Source organism: Podarcis tiliguerta, assembly GCF_965153285.1.
Source record: "Podarcis tiliguerta genome assembly, chromosome: 6".
Taxonomy (NCBI): domain Eukaryota; kingdom Metazoa; phylum Chordata; class Lepidosauria; order Squamata; family Lacertidae; genus Podarcis; species Podarcis tiliguerta.
The window spans coordinates 91,514,073-91,531,973 of NC_139539.1; the positions used below are offsets into that span (position 1 = coordinate 91,514,073).

At 46.5% G+C, this 17,901-nt stretch overlaps 2 protein-coding genes across 10 annotated transcripts in view; both read right to left on the minus strand.

The window, feature by feature from the left end:
• The window catches only part of AXDND1 (axonemal dynein light chain domain containing 1), a 44,603-nt gene extending 33,841 nt beyond the window's left edge, over positions 1 to 10,762 (minus strand). For 2 of the 9 annotated variants that reach the window (XM_083446301.1, XM_083446293.1), the window contains exons 1-9: positions 10,450 to 10,762; positions 10,209 to 10,279; positions 9,359 to 9,528; positions 6,676 to 6,857; positions 5,540 to 5,640; positions 3,505 to 3,625; positions 2,709 to 2,794; positions 1,564 to 1,620; positions 1,362 to 1,470 (exon numbers count right to left, since the gene is read on the minus strand). In XM_083446301.1, coding sequence (XP_083302427.1) covers positions 1,362 to 1,470; positions 1,564 to 1,620; positions 2,709 to 2,794; positions 3,505 to 3,625; positions 5,540 to 5,640; positions 6,676 to 6,857; positions 9,359 to 9,467 — 765 coding nt within the window. In that variant the 5' untranslated portion in view covers positions 9,468 to 9,528; positions 10,209 to 10,279; positions 10,450 to 10,762. Of the gene's footprint in view, positions 1 to 1,361; positions 1,471 to 1,563; positions 1,621 to 2,708; positions 2,795 to 3,504; positions 3,626 to 5,539; positions 5,641 to 6,675; positions 6,858 to 9,358; positions 9,529 to 9,663; positions 10,111 to 10,148; positions 10,353 to 10,381 lie in introns of those variants that run through there. The other 7 variants (XM_083446298.1, XM_083446297.1, XM_083446294.1 and 4 more) reach the window with 7 other exon arrangements.
• A 1,582-nt stretch (positions 10,763 to 12,344) lies between these two features.
• Positions 12,345 to 17,901, minus strand: part of LOC310680087 (sterol O-acyltransferase 1-like) — a 30,017-nt gene continuing 24,460 nt past the window's right edge. Inside the window, exons 13-16 of the mRNA XM_083446347.1 lie at positions 16,398 to 16,496; positions 15,684 to 15,819; positions 14,882 to 15,027; positions 12,345 to 14,287 (exon numbers count right to left, since the gene is read on the minus strand). Of these exons, the coding sequence (XP_083302473.1) occupies positions 14,231 to 14,287; positions 14,882 to 15,027; positions 15,684 to 15,819; positions 16,398 to 16,496 (438 nt within the window). The 3' untranslated portion in view covers positions 12,345 to 14,230. The remainder of the gene's footprint in view (positions 14,288 to 14,881; positions 15,028 to 15,683; positions 15,820 to 16,397; positions 16,497 to 17,901) is intronic.

The window sequence follows — 17,901 nt, forward strand, 5'->3', positions numbered from 1 at the left end:
AAAATTATTATAAAAAGAAAAAGAAAAAGAGTGCCAAGTGTGGATATTTCACCCATCCCATTGCAAGAATCTCCTGACAATGTTGTCAGAAAGGAGGGGGCAGAGACCGCTCATGGCTTCTTCCGCTCCAGTCTGAGTGTTATCTGTGTAGAGATAAGATGACTGCTTAAGCAACTGTAACACTCATGCAGTCCAGCAGTCTCCATTAATCTTTAGTTTCTAGTTTATTTTAGTTTGCAGTAGCTGTAAAAGAATAAAAGAATACAGAAGTTATGCTTCAGAGCCGTCGTTTGTGTAGTTCATACTCTGCTGTGCTCCGCTGACTTTGGCACTGAGTTTGGTGCTCACAGCTCAAAGTTGTGAGTCCATTGCACTTAGACCTGTTTCCCTGCAGCGGAAGGTCTCTGGAAGTGCTTTCCCAGCTTGCCTGGCCCAGTCAGGGCTGAAGAGGCTGAGCCCAGTCTTTGGCACTGGCTCAAAGGTGAAGCCGACACCAAGTTCGAAAAGCGATGATGACTTTGATGCAAAGGAAGAATCGGTAGCATACTTAAGAATGCACTGCCAATTCCCCTTCCTTTAGCCAGAGCTGCAGCTTGAACTCTCATACAGTGGTGCCTCGCAAGACGAAATTAATTCGTTCCGCGAGTTCTTTCGTTGAGCGAGTTTTTTCGTCTTGCGAAGCACCACTGCAGTTAAACACTAACAACGGCGGGGAGGGGCGGGGAGAAGCAGGGCAGCTGCCGCAGCCGGTACCTCGGACTCACCCGCGCCTTGTGGCCACCGTGCGACGCAGCTGCTGGAGGGCGGCGGGGCTCAGGAGCGCGACTCCGGCTGCAACGCTGGCTGCTGGAGGCAGCGGCTCTCAGAGGAGCGCGCGAGGGCGGTGGGCAGCAGCGCGAGGCAGCCGGAAATTCGGAGGGAGCCGGAAGAGTCGTCAGCCGGAAGGTGGGAGGGAGCCGGAGGAGCGGGGAAGCGAGCGTGCGTGCGTGCAGTGACCGTCGCCATGACAGGAGAGGCAGGGCTGTTTCGTCTAGCGAAGCAAGCCCTTAGGAAAATCCGTCTTGCGAAGCACCTCAGAAAACGAAAAACCCTTTCGTCTAGCGAGTTTTTCGTCTTCTGAGGCATTCGTCTTGCGGGGTACCACTGTATATGATGTCATGTCTAGGGGAGGTGAGCATCGCTTGCCTCAAATGGCTGGGGGACAGCCTCTGAGCTCTGGCAGGCCTAACGAGGCCCATAAACTAGAGGTTCAGTATAAACTAGAGTATAAACTAGGGGTTCAGCAATGATGTACAGTATAACTAGAAGTGGGCAATATCAAGGAGGAGGCGATTGAATCAGGATTGGCAGGAATGATTTACCTGTGAAACCCCTGTTACGCCAACATCCTTATTATTTGTTCCAGCCCTTTCCAGCATGGTGTCCATCACCTTCATCAGCTGCAGGACCTCCAGCCTCCCAGACGGCTTCCTAACAAGGCAGCAGCAAAGGGACATGCCTCTGATTTAGAACACCTTCTAGAGCATGCGCTACAAAAGCATCTTGATTTAGAGTGTCACTCACATGGATGGGAAAACCCGCAGTCTGTTTTCATCGTCTTCAAGTAGGGTTGTATATTTACTGCAACAGATTAATAATGATGATGTTAACAGCAATAGACTACTGTAGTTGAAAAATCTCTTTGGACTCGAGGATTCAATGATTTATTTTATTTTTATTGTGTAAATTTAAAAATACAGTAGACTAAGAGACGGGCCACTCTGTTGCAGGCAAGTGAATTAATTGAAGATGTTCTCTGTTACAATGAGACTCACGGTGACATAAAACAACTACAATGAACCTGAGTAAGAAAAAGAGTGGGGCTGGGGAATGGTAATCTGCTATATATTTCTCATGCAGAAATGGGGCCCAAATGAAGGGCTAGGCTAGATGAGATTATGGATCCATGTTTGTCTTTGTTCTTTTCCCACCTTGTGTCATTCAAATTTATTTTCCTTCCAGTCTTAACTCCAGTACAAGAAGTTAATCAGGCTGGGAGAAAAGTGCCAGATCAGAGATGCCCAATGGGCAGAGTGCAACCCTGATTCACACTTTCAAGTCCTAATTCAGATTTCTGGCCTCTGGGCTCTGTTAATCGATCCATAGTAAACAAATCTGCTTGCAGTTTCCCTCGTTCACATCTATGTTTGAGATTTTTTTATTTAAAAAATCTAATTCTAACTGAGACCAACTTCATTATACTGCCTGGCCATCCATGAGGAAGTCAGTTTGGGTGGCATTTTCAGTCCCTGGGTCTCTGTCTGAGAATATATGCAAGTTGAGCATCCCTTAGTTAAAATATGGAAAGTGCTGAACTCGGCAAAATGGTAAAATAGACTTTTTACAGGTTTCCTGCCCAGATGCAGGTGCTTTTGGCCTTGCCACTTCATCCCATTTAGTAGGTGCAACCAGGACCAGCTCGCCAGGTGGAGCAGAGTTGCAGCACTGGCCTCCTGGCAGCTGAGTCACTGCTGCTCACCAGGACATGGAGGGGCAAGGCAAGGCGGTGGAACCGACCTGGAGCTTCAGCTGGTACACAGGCACCACTGCCTCACCTGTTCCCTCCGAGTAAGCAGTAGCAGGTCCACTGCTGGGAGGCTATTATTAGCCAAGTGAGTCACTCCTGGATGCAACGCAGGAGCAATTAAAAGAAGTGCAGGAACACTCACTCATCATAATACTCCAAGCGCAGGACACCTTTGTTCTTTAGAATATGAAATTCCTCTGGAACAAGACTGTCTGCTATACCTGCTGGCTAAAGACAGAACAGACAGAGAAGGTCTTAAAATATGCTACTATGAGACATAGGGAATCCACATACTCCCAAGAGGATATTTAGAGTTGGGTTTTTATACAGGCACACACACCTCCACTTAATGTGCATCCCACTCACACACGACCGTGTTTATGTGGATCACCACAAAATAAATATATAGACTTGCTTTCCCTCGCTGGAGGCCTCGCCTTGTTTTACAACTGCCTGCTTGTTTATTTGCCTGCCTGCCTGCCTATCTGCATGCCTGCCTTCTGGCTGGGGCAATTATTCAGATTAAGTGCTTAACCATCTTTAAGAAAAACTGTGATTACCGTAAGTGCTACAACTGCACAGAACTATTATGTACAGCCTAGAAATCAGTGGGTAAATGTTTTCTAACAGATTTTTTTTCCAGCCAAGCAAAATAAATAGGCAAATGCCATCTCAGACTCCTTGTGGCTTTGGGGAGTGAATTTAGCAAGCTTAGAAAACCATGGTACACAAAAATGGTAAAGTCCTCATTTTCATTTCCCACTGCTCATTCCAGATTTAAAATATTATGCTGGGTGAAAAAAAAAATTCAGAACACTCTAGTCAATGCTCAGCTCAAAGTCCATCTTGTCTCTCAGCATTCTGAAAGAATTTGTAAAAGCCGATTCCTGTGTTTAAAGTTATCACAGTTTCTCGATACAGAGTCAGATTCAACTCACAAGTTTACTTGCAGTGGGTTCCTGCTGCTGCAAATTTGTTGAAGTTTTGTGAGAGACAGGAGTTGGGGGTGGATTCTTTGCCTCTTTCTCAGCAGCGAGGTCATACAGAAAAGAGACATCCCTTAAAAACACAAAGAAAACTATCACTCAGTTATGAAGGTGCAGTTGGTCCACTGTGCAGCCGCCACCTCTCTTCTGGTTATCAAGAATTCACTAAATCCTTTGCCATTTCAACCTAATAGTGTGTCTACCACTTTCTGCCAGAGTGTTCTGCCTCAAAACCCTTGCTGCAGCTACAATCTTCCCATGATCCCTGAGTACCTTGATTACGGTTAGCCACCTTCATATTACACAGAATCATAGAATTGTAGAGTTGGAAGAGTCCATGAGTTCTTTCTGATGTAGTCAGAATCTCCTTTCTTGTATCTTGAAGCCATTGGTAGCCCTTTAGATATTTGAAGATGGCTATCATATCTCCTCTCAGTCTCCTTTTCTCCAGGCTAAACATACCCAACTCCCTCAATTGTTCCTCATAAAGCTTGGCTTCCAGACCCTTGATTATCTCGGTTGCTCTCATCTGCACACATTCCAGCTTGTCAACAGCCTTCTTAAGTTGAAGACACAGTACTCCAGGTGGGATCTGACCAAGGCAGAATAGAATAGAACGCGGGTGGCGCTGCGGTCTAAACCACAGAGCCTAGGGCTTGCCGATCAGAAGGTCGGCGGTTCGAATCCCATTGACGGGGTGAGCTCCTGTTGCTCAGTCCCAGCTCCTGTCAACCTAGTAGTTTGAAAGCACGTCAAGGTGCAAGTAGATAAATAGGTACCGCTCCGGCGGGAAGGTAAATGGCGTTTCCGTGCGCTGCTCTGGTTTGCCAGAAGCGGCTTAGTCATGCTGGCCACATGACCCGGAAGGACCTTACTTGTTATCCAATAACCCCTGGCTATTACCAATGCTGGCCCAAAACATTTTGCTGCCTGAAGTGAACCCCAAAAGGTGTGCCAATCAGATGCTTATGGAAAGACCACATGCAAGTTATGAGCACAGCAGTCCTCTCATGTTATTGTTCCCCGGTGACTGGTATTCAGAGACATGAATGGGGCAGAGAGCCAGATGAAGTGATGGAAGAGAGAGGGGGGAAGCAAACTCTGCAAGTGATCAGTTGAGAACTCTGGCAAGGAGGAGGGAAATCGTGGTGGTGGTGGTCTCAAAACGGACAGTGCAATGGAAAAGAGGGGGGAAGTGCACTGCAACCAATCAGTTCAGATCTTTTCCAAGAGCAACAGATTGCTTGATGGGAAGAGGTGGAGAAAGAGAAAGGGGATGACAGAAAAAGAAAGAGAGAAGACCTGCCTGTTTCTTGCCTCTGCTCCCAGCCACTTTTGGTCTACCAACCACCAACATCTACCCTCTAGCAGATTACTCTCAGCGGAAGGCAAACTCCTTCATGGTTCCCCCTATCCCTGAGTTAAAATGGAGCAATGTGTTGACAAGGAGGGTCTTGAAAGGGCTGGTTTTCAAACAGTGGTGGCCACCGCTTTTGCCAAGTGCGCCACAAGTTAAACCCAAGTGTGAAACAGAGCCAGCTTGCTGAATGCTGAGCAACATATGCAGCCTCCTGTGCACTGGAATGGTTTGGCTCTGTGGGTACAGGCAGCAGCATGAGGAAACAGGCCAAAGTGCAGACTCTAGGCCAGTCTTCCCCAACTGGGTGCCCTCCTACGTTCTGGAATACAACTCACATCATCCCTGATCACCAGCAGAACTGGCTGGGCCTGATAGGGGTTGCATCCAACAACATCAGGAGGGTGATAAGTTAGCAAAAGCTGCTCTAAGGTCATAGCTAGGTTCATGGGCATTCCTGCTCATCTCCAAGCACACCATCACTTCGGGTTAGCCACTCTTGTGTAACATACTTAATGGACGTTTCCCTAGCACTCTCCTTCAGCCTTGCACTGTGCCTCCCAAATCCTAGCACTGCTACAGGTTATTGCAAAGAGGCATGTGACGTGCCTATTAATTCCATTCTATTACCTTCCAGCTCCTGTGAGGCAAATCGGATGCTCTATCAGATATCGAAACTTGTTTCTGCGTACAGGATGTTGCCAGACCCCATCAGTAGTACGAATGCACCCCTGAAGAGTGAACAGAAAAGACTAGTTCAAGAGGTTCTTCGGGATCAGGTGGTAAGCACAGACTACATCTCCAATACTGATAAGCCTAATGACACATTACACACAAATGCACATAGCAGTGAGACCCTGTCAGCTGTTTCTTCTAAGCCTTAGCTGAAGTCTTTTTATGAGCTGGCGAGAGATGCATGTGAAATATACATCAAAAACAGGAGGGAGAACATGCAAAAGACAGATGCGATAAAGGGATGGGTTCTTTATTTATAGGGACGCGGGTGGCGCTGTGGGTTAAACCACAGAGCCTAGGACTTGCCGATCAGAAGGTCGGCGGTTTGAATCCCCCTGACGGGGTGAGCTCCTGTTGCTTGGTCTCTGCTCCTGCCAACCTAGCAGTTCGAAAGCACCTCAAAGTGCAAGTAGATAAATAGGTACCGCTCTGGCAGGAAGGTAAACGGCGTTTCCGTATGCTGCTCTGGTTCACCAGAAGCGGCTTAGTCATGCTGGCCACATGACCCGGAAACTGTCTGCGGACAAACGCCGGCTCCCTCAGCCTATAGAGCGAGATGAGCGCGCAACCCCAGAGTCGGTCACGACTGGACCTAATGGTCAGGGGTCCCTTTACCTTTACTTCTTTATTTAAACAACATGCCCAAAGCATGTTTATTTGTTTCTTACTAAACCAATCTCAAAAGTTTCTGTTGCTGAAAGTAGTTTGTGATATGTATGATAAGCAACAAAAGCGGAAGTACTAAAATCTCCTTAATAAAACTCTAAGTTGCCTTACAGTGCCAATTCTTTGGCCCAACTACTGTCTCTTGCCTTCCCCACCATTCAGTGAACTTCAGGTTCTGAAGCATTTCTCATGCCGCCATGTTCCAAATAATGCTCCCTCTTGCAAAGTGTTGCCCTAAAATACTGATGTCTATGTGCACCTGGCATAATTCGCAGTCACCGGCAGACATCTATAGCAAGTGGGTTTTGTGGCAAATTTTGTATTTAAAAAGCAAATATTCATAGACTGGAAATGAACTTATGCACCTGAAAGTCTTTTATACTTTTTGTTTTCTTGGGGGGTCTTAAAACACTGGGACAGGGGATTGGGTTGGCAGCAGAGGTCAGTGCAACGAAGATCTCTTCTGGGATGAAATCACGCTGTAAAGATGTGGGAAGAGGCTTTGAACTGTCTAATGCAGCTGACTTGTCTCTTAACTGAGGGAGTTCTAGAAAAAAGAAAGAAACAGCAAGAGTAACTGTTAATATTTGGTGGTGGCAGCAGATTAACTCTACCCCCCCCCAAAAAAAAACCCATTAAAGCTGACAATTCTGTCACACACATTTCATGTTAGTGCTCAAGAATAACATTAAAAATCCGTATTAATCCCTAATTTGAATAAAGTTACAGAAGCCCCTGCTGTAACTGTTTAGTAGGAGCATTGCTAAAGGAGGAAAGAAGCAACAGCAACACAGAAAATATCCACTTACATACCATGGGCGTAGCCAGGGGGTGCAGGGGAGTGCAACTGCACCCCCCCATCAAGTAAATAAATAAATATACTTAACTAACTGATCAATGGCATCACAGATAACTCAGTTCTACCTGCCCCCCACATAAAGACTGCCACCCTAAAATAAATCCTGGCTACGGCCATGTTACATTCGCAGAGTTCTTACTTTACCGCAGAGCTTCCCAAACTGTGTGTCGCAACACGTTAGTGTGTCCGTTGAAGTGTGTCATGTGAACAGTCCCCGCGCTCCTCCCGGGGCTGGAAAGGGGTCAGTTTAACCTCTGGTTTGCTAGTAAAACTGAATTACTGTGTCATGAAATGGTGCATGTCTAAAAAAATGTGTCGCCAACATGACTAGTTTGGAAAGCTCTGCTTTACAGGTACACGATACTCAGAATTTTTAAAAGGTGCTTGGAGCACTCAAAGACTCACATGATACATTGTGATATGCGTTTAATTTCCATTCTTTGCTCAAACTGCAACATCTATGCACTGAAAAGAGCCATGTGGCAGGACTGAGAGGACCCGGGCAAAGCACTGCCCATGCTACCATAGACCCTCCATTGCCAGTGCACAACGGTCCCCTCTTCTTTGCCACTGTCATCATTCTGCACCCTCCCAACACCACCACAAGTTGCCAGATGTTCTGAGGAAAGGATTCCGTTTTATTTATTTTCCGCATTTCAAAATGTTGTGCAACAATAGATTCTCTGTTCAGCTAAGCATCACCCGAACTGGCTCCAGCCAAGCATGCAGGCTCAGCAGCACACCTGCTGCCAAACTGTCTGTGCTTTTTAGATAAGAAGAAAGGCACCCTTCCCAACGCTGCCTGATAAGCTGGCAGGGAATGGTGGAGCAATTGCCAGGGCTGCCCGCTGCCCTCTTGGTTTCCACTCTCCACTCTCCTTGTTGACCAATCTTCTCTGTGTGTGCCTATAATTTTCAACCCATCCAAGTCTTTGTGAAACGATGGATCTACATGCAGAGGCAGAACAATAACAGCAAATCCATAGCACAAATATTAATTCTCACAAGGTTGCCTTGTTTAGCTAGTAACCACTGGCTCCTAGTTCACATGCAATCATGGTTTTAGTTAAACCATCACACGCAAACACACCCTGAAAGTACATCACTCTTCTCAAGATTTTTTGCCTTTTTGTTCATTCCTACCGAGAAATGTGGGGACGCGGGTGGCGCTGTGGGTAAAAGCCTCAGCACCTAGGGCTTGCCGATCGAAAGGTCGGTGGTTCGAATCCCCGCGGCGGGGTGCACTCCCGCTGTTCGGTCCCAGCGCCTGCCAACCTAGCAGTTCGAAAGCACCCCTGGGTGCAAGTAGATAAATAGGGACCGCTTACTAGTGGGAAGGTAAACGGCGTTTCCGTGTGCGGCTCTGGCTAGCCAGAGCAGCTTCGTCACGCTGGCCACGTGACCCGGAAGTGTCTCCGGACAGCGCTGGCCCCCGGCCTCTTTGAGTGAGATGGGCGCACAACCCTAGAGTCTGTCAAGACTGGCCCGTACGGGCAGGGGTACCTTTACCTTACCGAGAAATGCTAAGGTGCGAGTAAGGCAGACCCTTATAAAATCCCAGACTAGCAAATGAAACAGGGGGAGAGAAAATTCACTCAAGATTTAAAGAAAATTTGATATGGGACCAGTGGAGACTGAGAGCTTTTCAAACCTATCATAGGGACATAGGAAGGTGCCTTATACTAAGTCAGATACAGTGGGCCATCTAGCTGATACTGTTTTCTCGGACTGGCAGCAGCTCTCCAGGATTTCAGGCAGGTAGCATTGCCAGGGAGATGCCAGGGAGAGAGCCTGGGTTCTTCTGCATGCAGGGCAGATGGTCTACCTAGCTACAGCCCTTCCCCAAATTATATCAGTTTTTAATCTGCAAAATTTGTGCGGCTTTTCTCAAGGAAGCAATTTTATTCTAGAAACTCTGTATTTCCTCAGCGCCCATTGCTTTGTGACTCCACCTCAAGCATTGCATCCAACTGCAGTTTTGTTTTATTTCTGTAAACTGCTTCAGATGGCAACAACCGCGTACCTTGTTATGCCCAAAATGTGCTTGAACTGAACCAAATAGAAACGGCCCTACTCCTACAAATATATCACAGTACTTTCAGGAATCCAAAACTGCAGACAGAGGCAGTCAAGAAAACTCAACCCTGGCTGCAGCTATACGTTACTGAACAACCTGCTGCGAGATTTACCGTTACTATCCTTGCTGACAGATACTAAGGAAGAAGCATCTCTCAGTTTTTTGTTTTCTTGCTTTGAAGTAGATGGTGGCACAGGAGTGAGTCCTTTGTTTGCAGACATGACGAAATGTTGATTTTGGCTAGCTTGCTCACTGACTCAGATGGTTGGCTGCTGCATATATCTGGAAGGGATATATAACCCACATGGTTGGACTGTATGACTGTGATGGACGTGATTCGATTTCAGCCTTGGTTTAAAGGTATGCTAGCATGGGGGAAAGGATATAAATTGCAGGAGGCACACAATGTGTTCCTACATTTCTGCTTGCACTGCAAGCTGCTCCATCTGTGGCCGTTAACCCATTTACAAGGAAGAAGTTGGACTCCTGAATTAGAGTGTCACTTGCCGTCAAGATATACTCCGTTTCAGACCACCCTTTCCCTGTAAAACTGAGTAGAGAGAGGCATGAATCCTGTCTTAAGATACATGTATCTGTTTTGAAATGGTCAGTAGATTTGTGAAAACGGCAAGAGGAGGGAGCACTGAAGAATAGGGAATAGTGTGAGGACATTTGGTGGGACCGTTTTGTTTCTATTTTAGTGCTCTGTGTTTTGCTTTTAGAATACACCCGAGTAGAACCCACAGAGCCCCGTTTCCCCAGACAGTCCCTTTCCTTCTGCCAGGGATGGGGAGGTTTTTGGGGCTGCCTCTCCCTTCCTCCCTGGCCAGGGCTGAGCAGAGTGGGGAGTCTGGCCCCCGGCCCCTGGTTCTGCACTCCCGACCCAGGCGGGCCACTTCGGCTGGTCTGCTGCCTTCCGACGTGCTCTGGATCCGGTCCTGACCCCCGTTCTCCGCTCTCACCTCCGCAGAAGCTTCGTGGCCTCGGGGCTGCCGGAGGCTCAGTCCGCCCGCTGCATGGCGACCCCGCTGTCCTGAGGGGGAACGGGGCACGTGTGAATGGCCTCCCGGGCAGCTCCCCTCCTCCCTTCCCTCGCCCCCTTCCATGAGGACTAGAAGCCTCGCCGGGAACTGGCCTCGCCCCCCCCCCCGCCCGGCAGCATCTCGGGGGGAGAAGCCGAGGAGAAGCGGCGCCTCCCTTTACCTCTCTCCGCGCGCTTCCCGTCGGCGTCTGTTGCCATGGGAACCGCGCGCGCCCCTGAGGGCAGGCGTCCCTCGCAGCGCCTGACAGGGCAGAGGCCGCTTCCGCCCAGAACTTGCGCCAGGCGCTCCCTGCTTTCACCCCCGCTATCCGCCCGCTTCTCTCTCACGCGCCCCATTTTAGAAAGGTTGTTTTGTTTTGTTTTAAGGCACCGAGTTAGACGCCTTGACAACGGCGAGGGGAACCGGGAAGGGTCCTTGCCCTAAGAAGCAACGGAGCATGCGCGCCAGAAAAGGCCGGTCCGCCGCGCTTGCGCCCAAAGAGAGAGGAGGAAGGGAGGGGCAGTGACGTGTCCGCCTCCCCTCCAGGCCAAGGACACGCGCCCAGAGGGAGGGGTCCCTTTTATATTGACTGAGTCAAAGCAGAGCTGCCAACGTTTCCCTTTTCTGGCGAGGAATCCTATTCAGAATAAGGGGGTTTCCCTTGAAAAAAGGGGGAAGTGGACAGCCATGGCACGAATAGTAAAACCCAATTGAGAAAGTGCTTTGTGTCCCCTCGCCGGTCAGTAGAGCCCGTGGCTGTGAATGCGACTTAAGGAAGGCGGGGCGGCCCTTTCTGGGATCGGAGGGGCTGGAGATCGCTCCCGCTGCAGCCCCACGCCTTACCCTACTCAATGTCACAACCCCACACTCGCCTGCGGTCCCCTGATTTATGAGGGGTCATGCCATAACTGCAGCATGCAGTGGAAAGTTTCATGTAGTGAAAGCCATGGTTTTCCCAGGAGTGATGTATGGAAGTGAGAGCTGGACCATAAAGAAGGCTGATCGCCGAAGAATTGACGCTTTTGAATTATGGTGCTGGAGGAGACTCTTGAGAGTCCCATGGACTGCAAGAAGATCAAACCTATCCATTCTTAAGGAAATCAGCCCTGAGTGCTCACTGGAAGGACAGATCCTGAAGCTGAGGCTCCAAGACTTTGGCCACCTCATGAGAAGAGAAGACTCCCTGGAAAAGACCCTGATGTTGGGAAAGATGGAGGGCACAAGGAGAAGGGGACGACAGAGGATGAGATGGTTGGATGGTGTTCTGGAAGCTACCAGCATGAGTCTGACCAAACTGCGGGAGGCAATGGAAGACAGGAGTGCCTGGCGTGCTCTGGTCCATGGGGTCACGAAGAGTCGGACATGACTGAACGACTAAACAACAACAAAATGCCATAACTGCAGCATGCAGTGGAAAATCTTCCCTGAGACCTGCCTATTGAGCAGTTGTGGTTGCTTTTACTAAGATCGAACAGATGCCAGTCTTGATGTCTGCCAGTTGTAATTATGTGAGTCTTGCCCAGGGATATTTTTCTGATCGCCTTCTTCCTTCCCTTAGAATTGGCCATGGTGCCCCTTGGAGTATAGCTGCCAACGTTTCCCGTTTTTTAAGGGAAATTCCCTTATTCCACATAGGATTCCTCGCAAGAAAAGGGAAAAGTTGACTGCTATGTCTTGGAGAGGTGCCAGAACTGAGTTCTGGGGAGTTCCAGCAGGAAAAAGGCCCGGTCTTGCCCCCTTCCTGCATTTGACAAGGCAGAGAGCATGACCCGGGTTGCTTGTGGGCCCCTCCTGCCCTCCAAGCACAATAGGGATAAAACACGGGGTATTGCTGGGTCCTCCAGGGCTCTGCCCCACCCTGTCCCCCAAACTGCAGTGTAGGGATAGCAACATTGGAGGACACGCCAGGGTTTTGCCCTGATGTCTGCTATTCACCTCACCCTTGAAACCTGCAAAAATTATCAGCGGGTTATCTTTAACCCTTTTCACCATAGCCCACCCCCCAACCACACTTTCAACCAGTTCATTGTCTAGGTGCAGTATATCAAGGCTGAAATGAATGCAGGCAGACAAGTGTCATGGATAGCAAAATATATTTCAATTTCTGTAGTACAGTATAGATCACATAATCCCTTGCAAGTAACAGAATAGGTCACAACAGACAGTTCGATACATTTTGGAATCGGTTAACAATTCTACATCCCACCATCAACAACCTTCCCTGACCCACAATGTTCTCCATATTACAAAAGATGCAAGTGAGGCTTGGGAAGACCATTCCGGTGTCAGGTACAGTTTGTCCTCTTCTCACCACCATCTGTGCAAGAAAATTTTCCCATTGCTCACTCTGAGAAAGAGGAAAACTACAGCCTTGCAATCCAGCACCTCCCAGGTTAAGAGGATGCCTCCTTACAATCAGTTGTGTAGATCATTCGCAAGAGATCTGCAACCATGTTGTGCCCATTCACATTCACAGATTCAGTCCCAAAGCATGAGGTTGATTACAATTAGTATACTGATCTTCCCACACGTCCCCCTTAGAAAAAAGTACACATATTTCCCAAAGACAACAGGATTTATTTGATAAAATTCTCAAATTATATTCTGAAGATGGAGGTTTGTGGGGAGGGGTGTTTCTCTTTAAACAAGCAGCAGAAAAGGACACAATGCGATGAAAATTCTTTGGGTGGATCCCGGCCATCTTATAATGACAATTACAGTGCCATCATAGGCAATTTAAAAACAAAAGCAAAAAGCTTTTTGGAATGGATGAGTCGACCATGTTAACACTGATTTAGCAATACGACAATCTGCACATATAGTTTGTAATGTTCTAGGAACAGAAATCTCCCTCACACCTCGATCTAGAACCTGCAAGTGAGTACTCTCTAAAAACAGTGTGTTTGTTAAGCGTACTTATCAGACTCCTTCAGAGCTTACACAGGATGTTGATCGAAATTCAGATGCTCGTATTTCCTCATCTTTCTCCCAAAGTGGATACTGTTTCAGTGCATTTTTAAGTTTTGAACTAGATTAAATACTGTACTTGACGGTTGGCATCTTGAAACTACTGTTCATAATATTCAATCCAGGTGGCACTTCCCCCCAAATCCACAAAAATTATCAATGACACACCCACCTTAGTCAAATAAACCTGGAACGCATGGCTTAGCTAAATGGCAATACACTTGGGTCATATCAAAGTACTGATTAAAATTAGCACACTTAAGCTGTTTTCTGCAGTATAAATCAGAATTAAGTTTCTTTTTAATTTTTGCTGCAGTTAGATGACATGAGAAAAGCCTCCAGCACCTAGAATTTACTAGGGCACCAAATTTAGGACAATACAAAGGACAGCAGCTCAAGAACACAAAAAACTTGCATTTCCCCTATGTGCCTACGCTAGTATATAGCACCCACTCCTTTGCAATCTTAGAACATGTCAGAAATGCACTTTAGGGCGGCTGAAGGAAAAGCTCCAGATTATAGACTACACAGTGAGCAGTCAGCAATATAGGGGCATTGTTTTTCACAATGACACAGTCCCTCCTTCTGTAGCTCTAAGCACACCACCCACCCAAGGCTGTCTCACATAGAACTGTGGGGATCCCCCTGATCAAAACTGGCAGCCTATTGTTAAAGCTCCTCAGCCCTCTGCCTCAATTCCAATCCACATTGGGGCTCGAGAGATGCTATTTATTTTCAAAAGAACTAACTGCATAAACAGCATCAGGTCCACTTGGGTCCTTAGCTAGAGAGCAGGAACCCCTGAAGACACTGGTTCTGGTTAAAATGGGAATGATACAGCCCTTAGTAGCAGACAGCACCCACTTTTGCCATAGCTAAAGACAGTTTCCCTTTAAAAAGTCTGCAGTCGTTTTAACACGCTAGCCCAACTTGTTGTCATTCTTTAAAAGACAAGCATCTTCTGGCCTTGACGCGGAGGGATATCCCAAAGGGTGTCAGACCTTAAGATGGCAAGTCCAGGAACGCGGTTTCACGTAGTCAAGGAAAGTGGGCTATAAAACACAAGAGGAACAGTAATGTTAGGCAGGAAATGCTGGGAACTTTCACTTCTGTAGAGCTATCCGTTAGCCATGTGAACAAATGCCAGTGATGAAACCCAAGTGTTTTACTTTGCTGTCTCTCAAGCCTGGGGGGCCACCCAACTTGCAACAGCCAATCTAGGCAATTAGAAGTGGGGTGGGGGTGGGAAAAGGCTTGCCTTTCCCTGTAAGACCCCCAAATTGGCTTTTCTTTGGGTCAGCTTCACCCAGACGCTTTAACTCGCTGAATGGCAGGTCTTCCAGGTCAAGCAGAATTGCTAAGGTGTCTGCAATCCTGAAACTACAATCCTACTTGGCTCCAGCTACTATGAGGCCTCAACAGTCCAAGAACCAGCCCCAGGGGATTATGCATGTGCATGTGGGCTGATCTGGCACTGTATATTAAATGAGGAAAGAAACCTCTACGGTAGCTATTCTGGGCAGAATGCAACCTTCTAAAAATCTGGTTTTCGAATTTTACGTTCACATCTTAGGCCTTGAATGAATAGTCCAGAATAGCAGTTCAGCTCTGTTCCTCTTATTTCCAATGACAAGTGGTATACTCACATTTTTCAAAGGGCAGTGCTTGTAAGCATACCATTCCAGGCTGTAGAGGGTAAGTATCATAGTTGTACCAAGCCCAAGCGTAACCCACAGGATCACCGTCCAAATGGGGCCTTTCCGACGGTCGCTGAGAATGAAGTTGAAAAACGCTGACGGAAGAAAATTAAGAAGTCTTTGAGAAAGCCGCATATTACAGTTTGGAGCAGTATCAGAACTTACTCCTCAGCCAAGCCAAGGAAGCCCTCCCTCCTACTCTGGCCATGATCAGTCTCAGAAAATGGAGATTTAACTAGGGTCAGGAGAGGCTTCTAGGTTTAGAGGGAGCAAATGGTAAGGCAGGCTGCAACACAAGCCCCTTGCATCGTAGAACATTAAGTACAGATCGCAACTCAAAGCTAATCCTCAGAATTTACAGAAACTGCTGCTGCCGGAAGGTATATTTGGTAAGGTAAACTAAAGGGACCCCTGACCGTTAGGTCCAGTCACGGACGACTCTGGGGTTGCGTGCTCATCCTGCTCTATAGGACGAGGGTGCCGGTGTACAGCTTCCGGGTCATGTGGCCAGCATGACTAAGCCGCTTCTGGCGAACCAGAGCAGCGCACAGAAACGCTGTTTACCTTACCTATTTATCTACTTGCACTTTGATGTGCTTTCGAACGGCTAGGTTGGCAGGAGCAGGGACCGAGCAATGGGAGCTCACCCCGTCGCGGGGATTCGAACTGCCGACCTTCTGATCAGCAAGCCCTAGGCTGTGTGATTTAGACCACAGCGCCACCCGCATCCCCTGTTATATTTGGTACTTACTTCCAAAACACATGAAGAAGAACAATAATACTGGATAGAAGAAACCAATGCTCATCGCCAGGACGTATTCATGCACAACAGCGGAAAAAATGAAGACTGACAGCATAGCGACTGCTTTGAATTTCTTCCCAAATAACTGGTGGTGAGAGAGAAACACAGACAAACAAGGGGAAGGGTGACTCTCTGATAGGTGAATGTATCAGAGGAGATCCAATTTTCAAAAACAATAGTGAACAGCTTGTGATAACCACCCTTAAATTGCCCATTCACATTTATTGCACAGGGAGGGTTGTCTCCAGTGGTGGCCTTGCTCTATCAAAAGGACTTCTTGCTTGCACAAGGCAGGGCAGCTCGTTTTTGCTGATCCCTCTTACTCAATGGAGCCCCACAAACACTTAACGTGAGAGCTGGAACAGTGTGGGATATGGCATAGAGGGGTGAAATTGGTGGTAGACTGGTAAAAAAAAAGTGACTTCCCAAATACTGGATACAAACCAGACTGCATAAGTACAAGCTTCTCTCTTTCCACCTTTTGTCAGATCTCTGTATGGGTAAAGTGACTAGGTATTTTACATGTTGTGTAATTCTCCTTTACATTAAAACTTTAATAAAATCATTTTGTGGGGGGAATGTAAAGATCTCTGCCATTCCATTTAAAAAATGGCTTTCTTTTAGAGCTGAAGCAAGGGGGTGCATTAAAAGATGGTTGCTTACCCAAAGGACATCTCTGTATGCATAGTAATACAGCCAGTCATGCACCACCACATTCATGGTTCGGAAATACCTTGAATAAGATGTAGAATTCCACCAGTCCTGCAAGAGAGGATCAGGGAAGTAAAAAGAGCAGAGACCTTAGAGTCAGTGTTTAAGACTGCAGGATCAAAGTGCCAAGTGCATTCCTGCTACTCAAGTGTTTTAGAGCAATTGGCAATACAATCTCTGTGAACATCTGGTGAACTGTTGCAATGTATAACTGAAACTCCCCAAGAGCTCATTTAAATCCTAACCACCTCCTTCCCAAACAGCCACCCTGAGAATAAGTCACTGGTGTCCCAGTATTTGTAGCTACACTGGGTCTCCAAGGCTCAGATCCAAAATGATCAGGGCTAAATCAAATGTGACATTTTCTCTACATGAACAGTAATTCAATGTAGGTGGGGGCAACCTGCAAACCACATTCAGAAAAGAGAAATATAGAAGGTAGCTGAAATTCAGAGGCCTTTTCTATCACTGTCCTCTAAACTGCTCAAACTAATCATTAATGGCCCCAAGCGGAAGCAGCAGCAGCAGGATCAGAACACACATATGTATGATCCCTTGGAATTATTCATTTATTTAGCAACATGTCTATATATACTGCTTGACGACAAATAGAACCTCTGAGCATTATACATAAGGCATTAAAATTGCCAATAAAAGTTTAAAAAGATTATATGAAGAAAATAATAAAAATTTATCTGGGGAAAAAAATCTGTCTAAAATGTATAAGTTACTGTTGGAGTGGCATACAATGGATGAACAAGTTAAATCAGTAATGATAGATTGGGCAAGAAATGTAGGACATAATATAATGTTGGAGGATTGGGAAAGATTGTGGAAGAAAGGGGTTAAGTTCACTGCATGTACCATGTTAAAGGAGAATATAATGAAAACGATGTATAGATGGTATTTGACCCCTGTTAAATTAGCAAAGATATATCATATTTGTGATAATTTATGCTGGAGATGTAAAGAAAAAGAAGGAACTTTTTATCACATGTGGTGGAGCTGTCCCAAGGTGAAAGACTTCTGGGAAAAGATTTATAATGAATTGAAAAAAATAATGTTGAAATATACATTTATAAAGAAACCAGAGGCCTTTCTTCTTGGAATAACAGGTTTGGAATTGCCCAAGAAAGATGTTAAATTATTTTTGTATGCCACAACTGCCACTCGAATTTTATTAGCAAAATAGTGGAAAACGCAAGAATTTCCTACGGTGGAAGAATGGCAGATGAAGGTGATGGAGTTTTCGGAGCTGGCCGACCTAACTGGAAGAGTCCGCGACCAGAAGGAGGAGATCAGGAAGAATGGACAAAATTTAATGATTATTTAGTTAAATATGTAAAATTAAATTAATTGGAAATAGCTTGCAGATATTTAATTGGCTTAGGATTTCATATAAGTTAAGTGATAAATCAATATGTTTAATTTTAAAATTAAAAGATATAAGGATGTT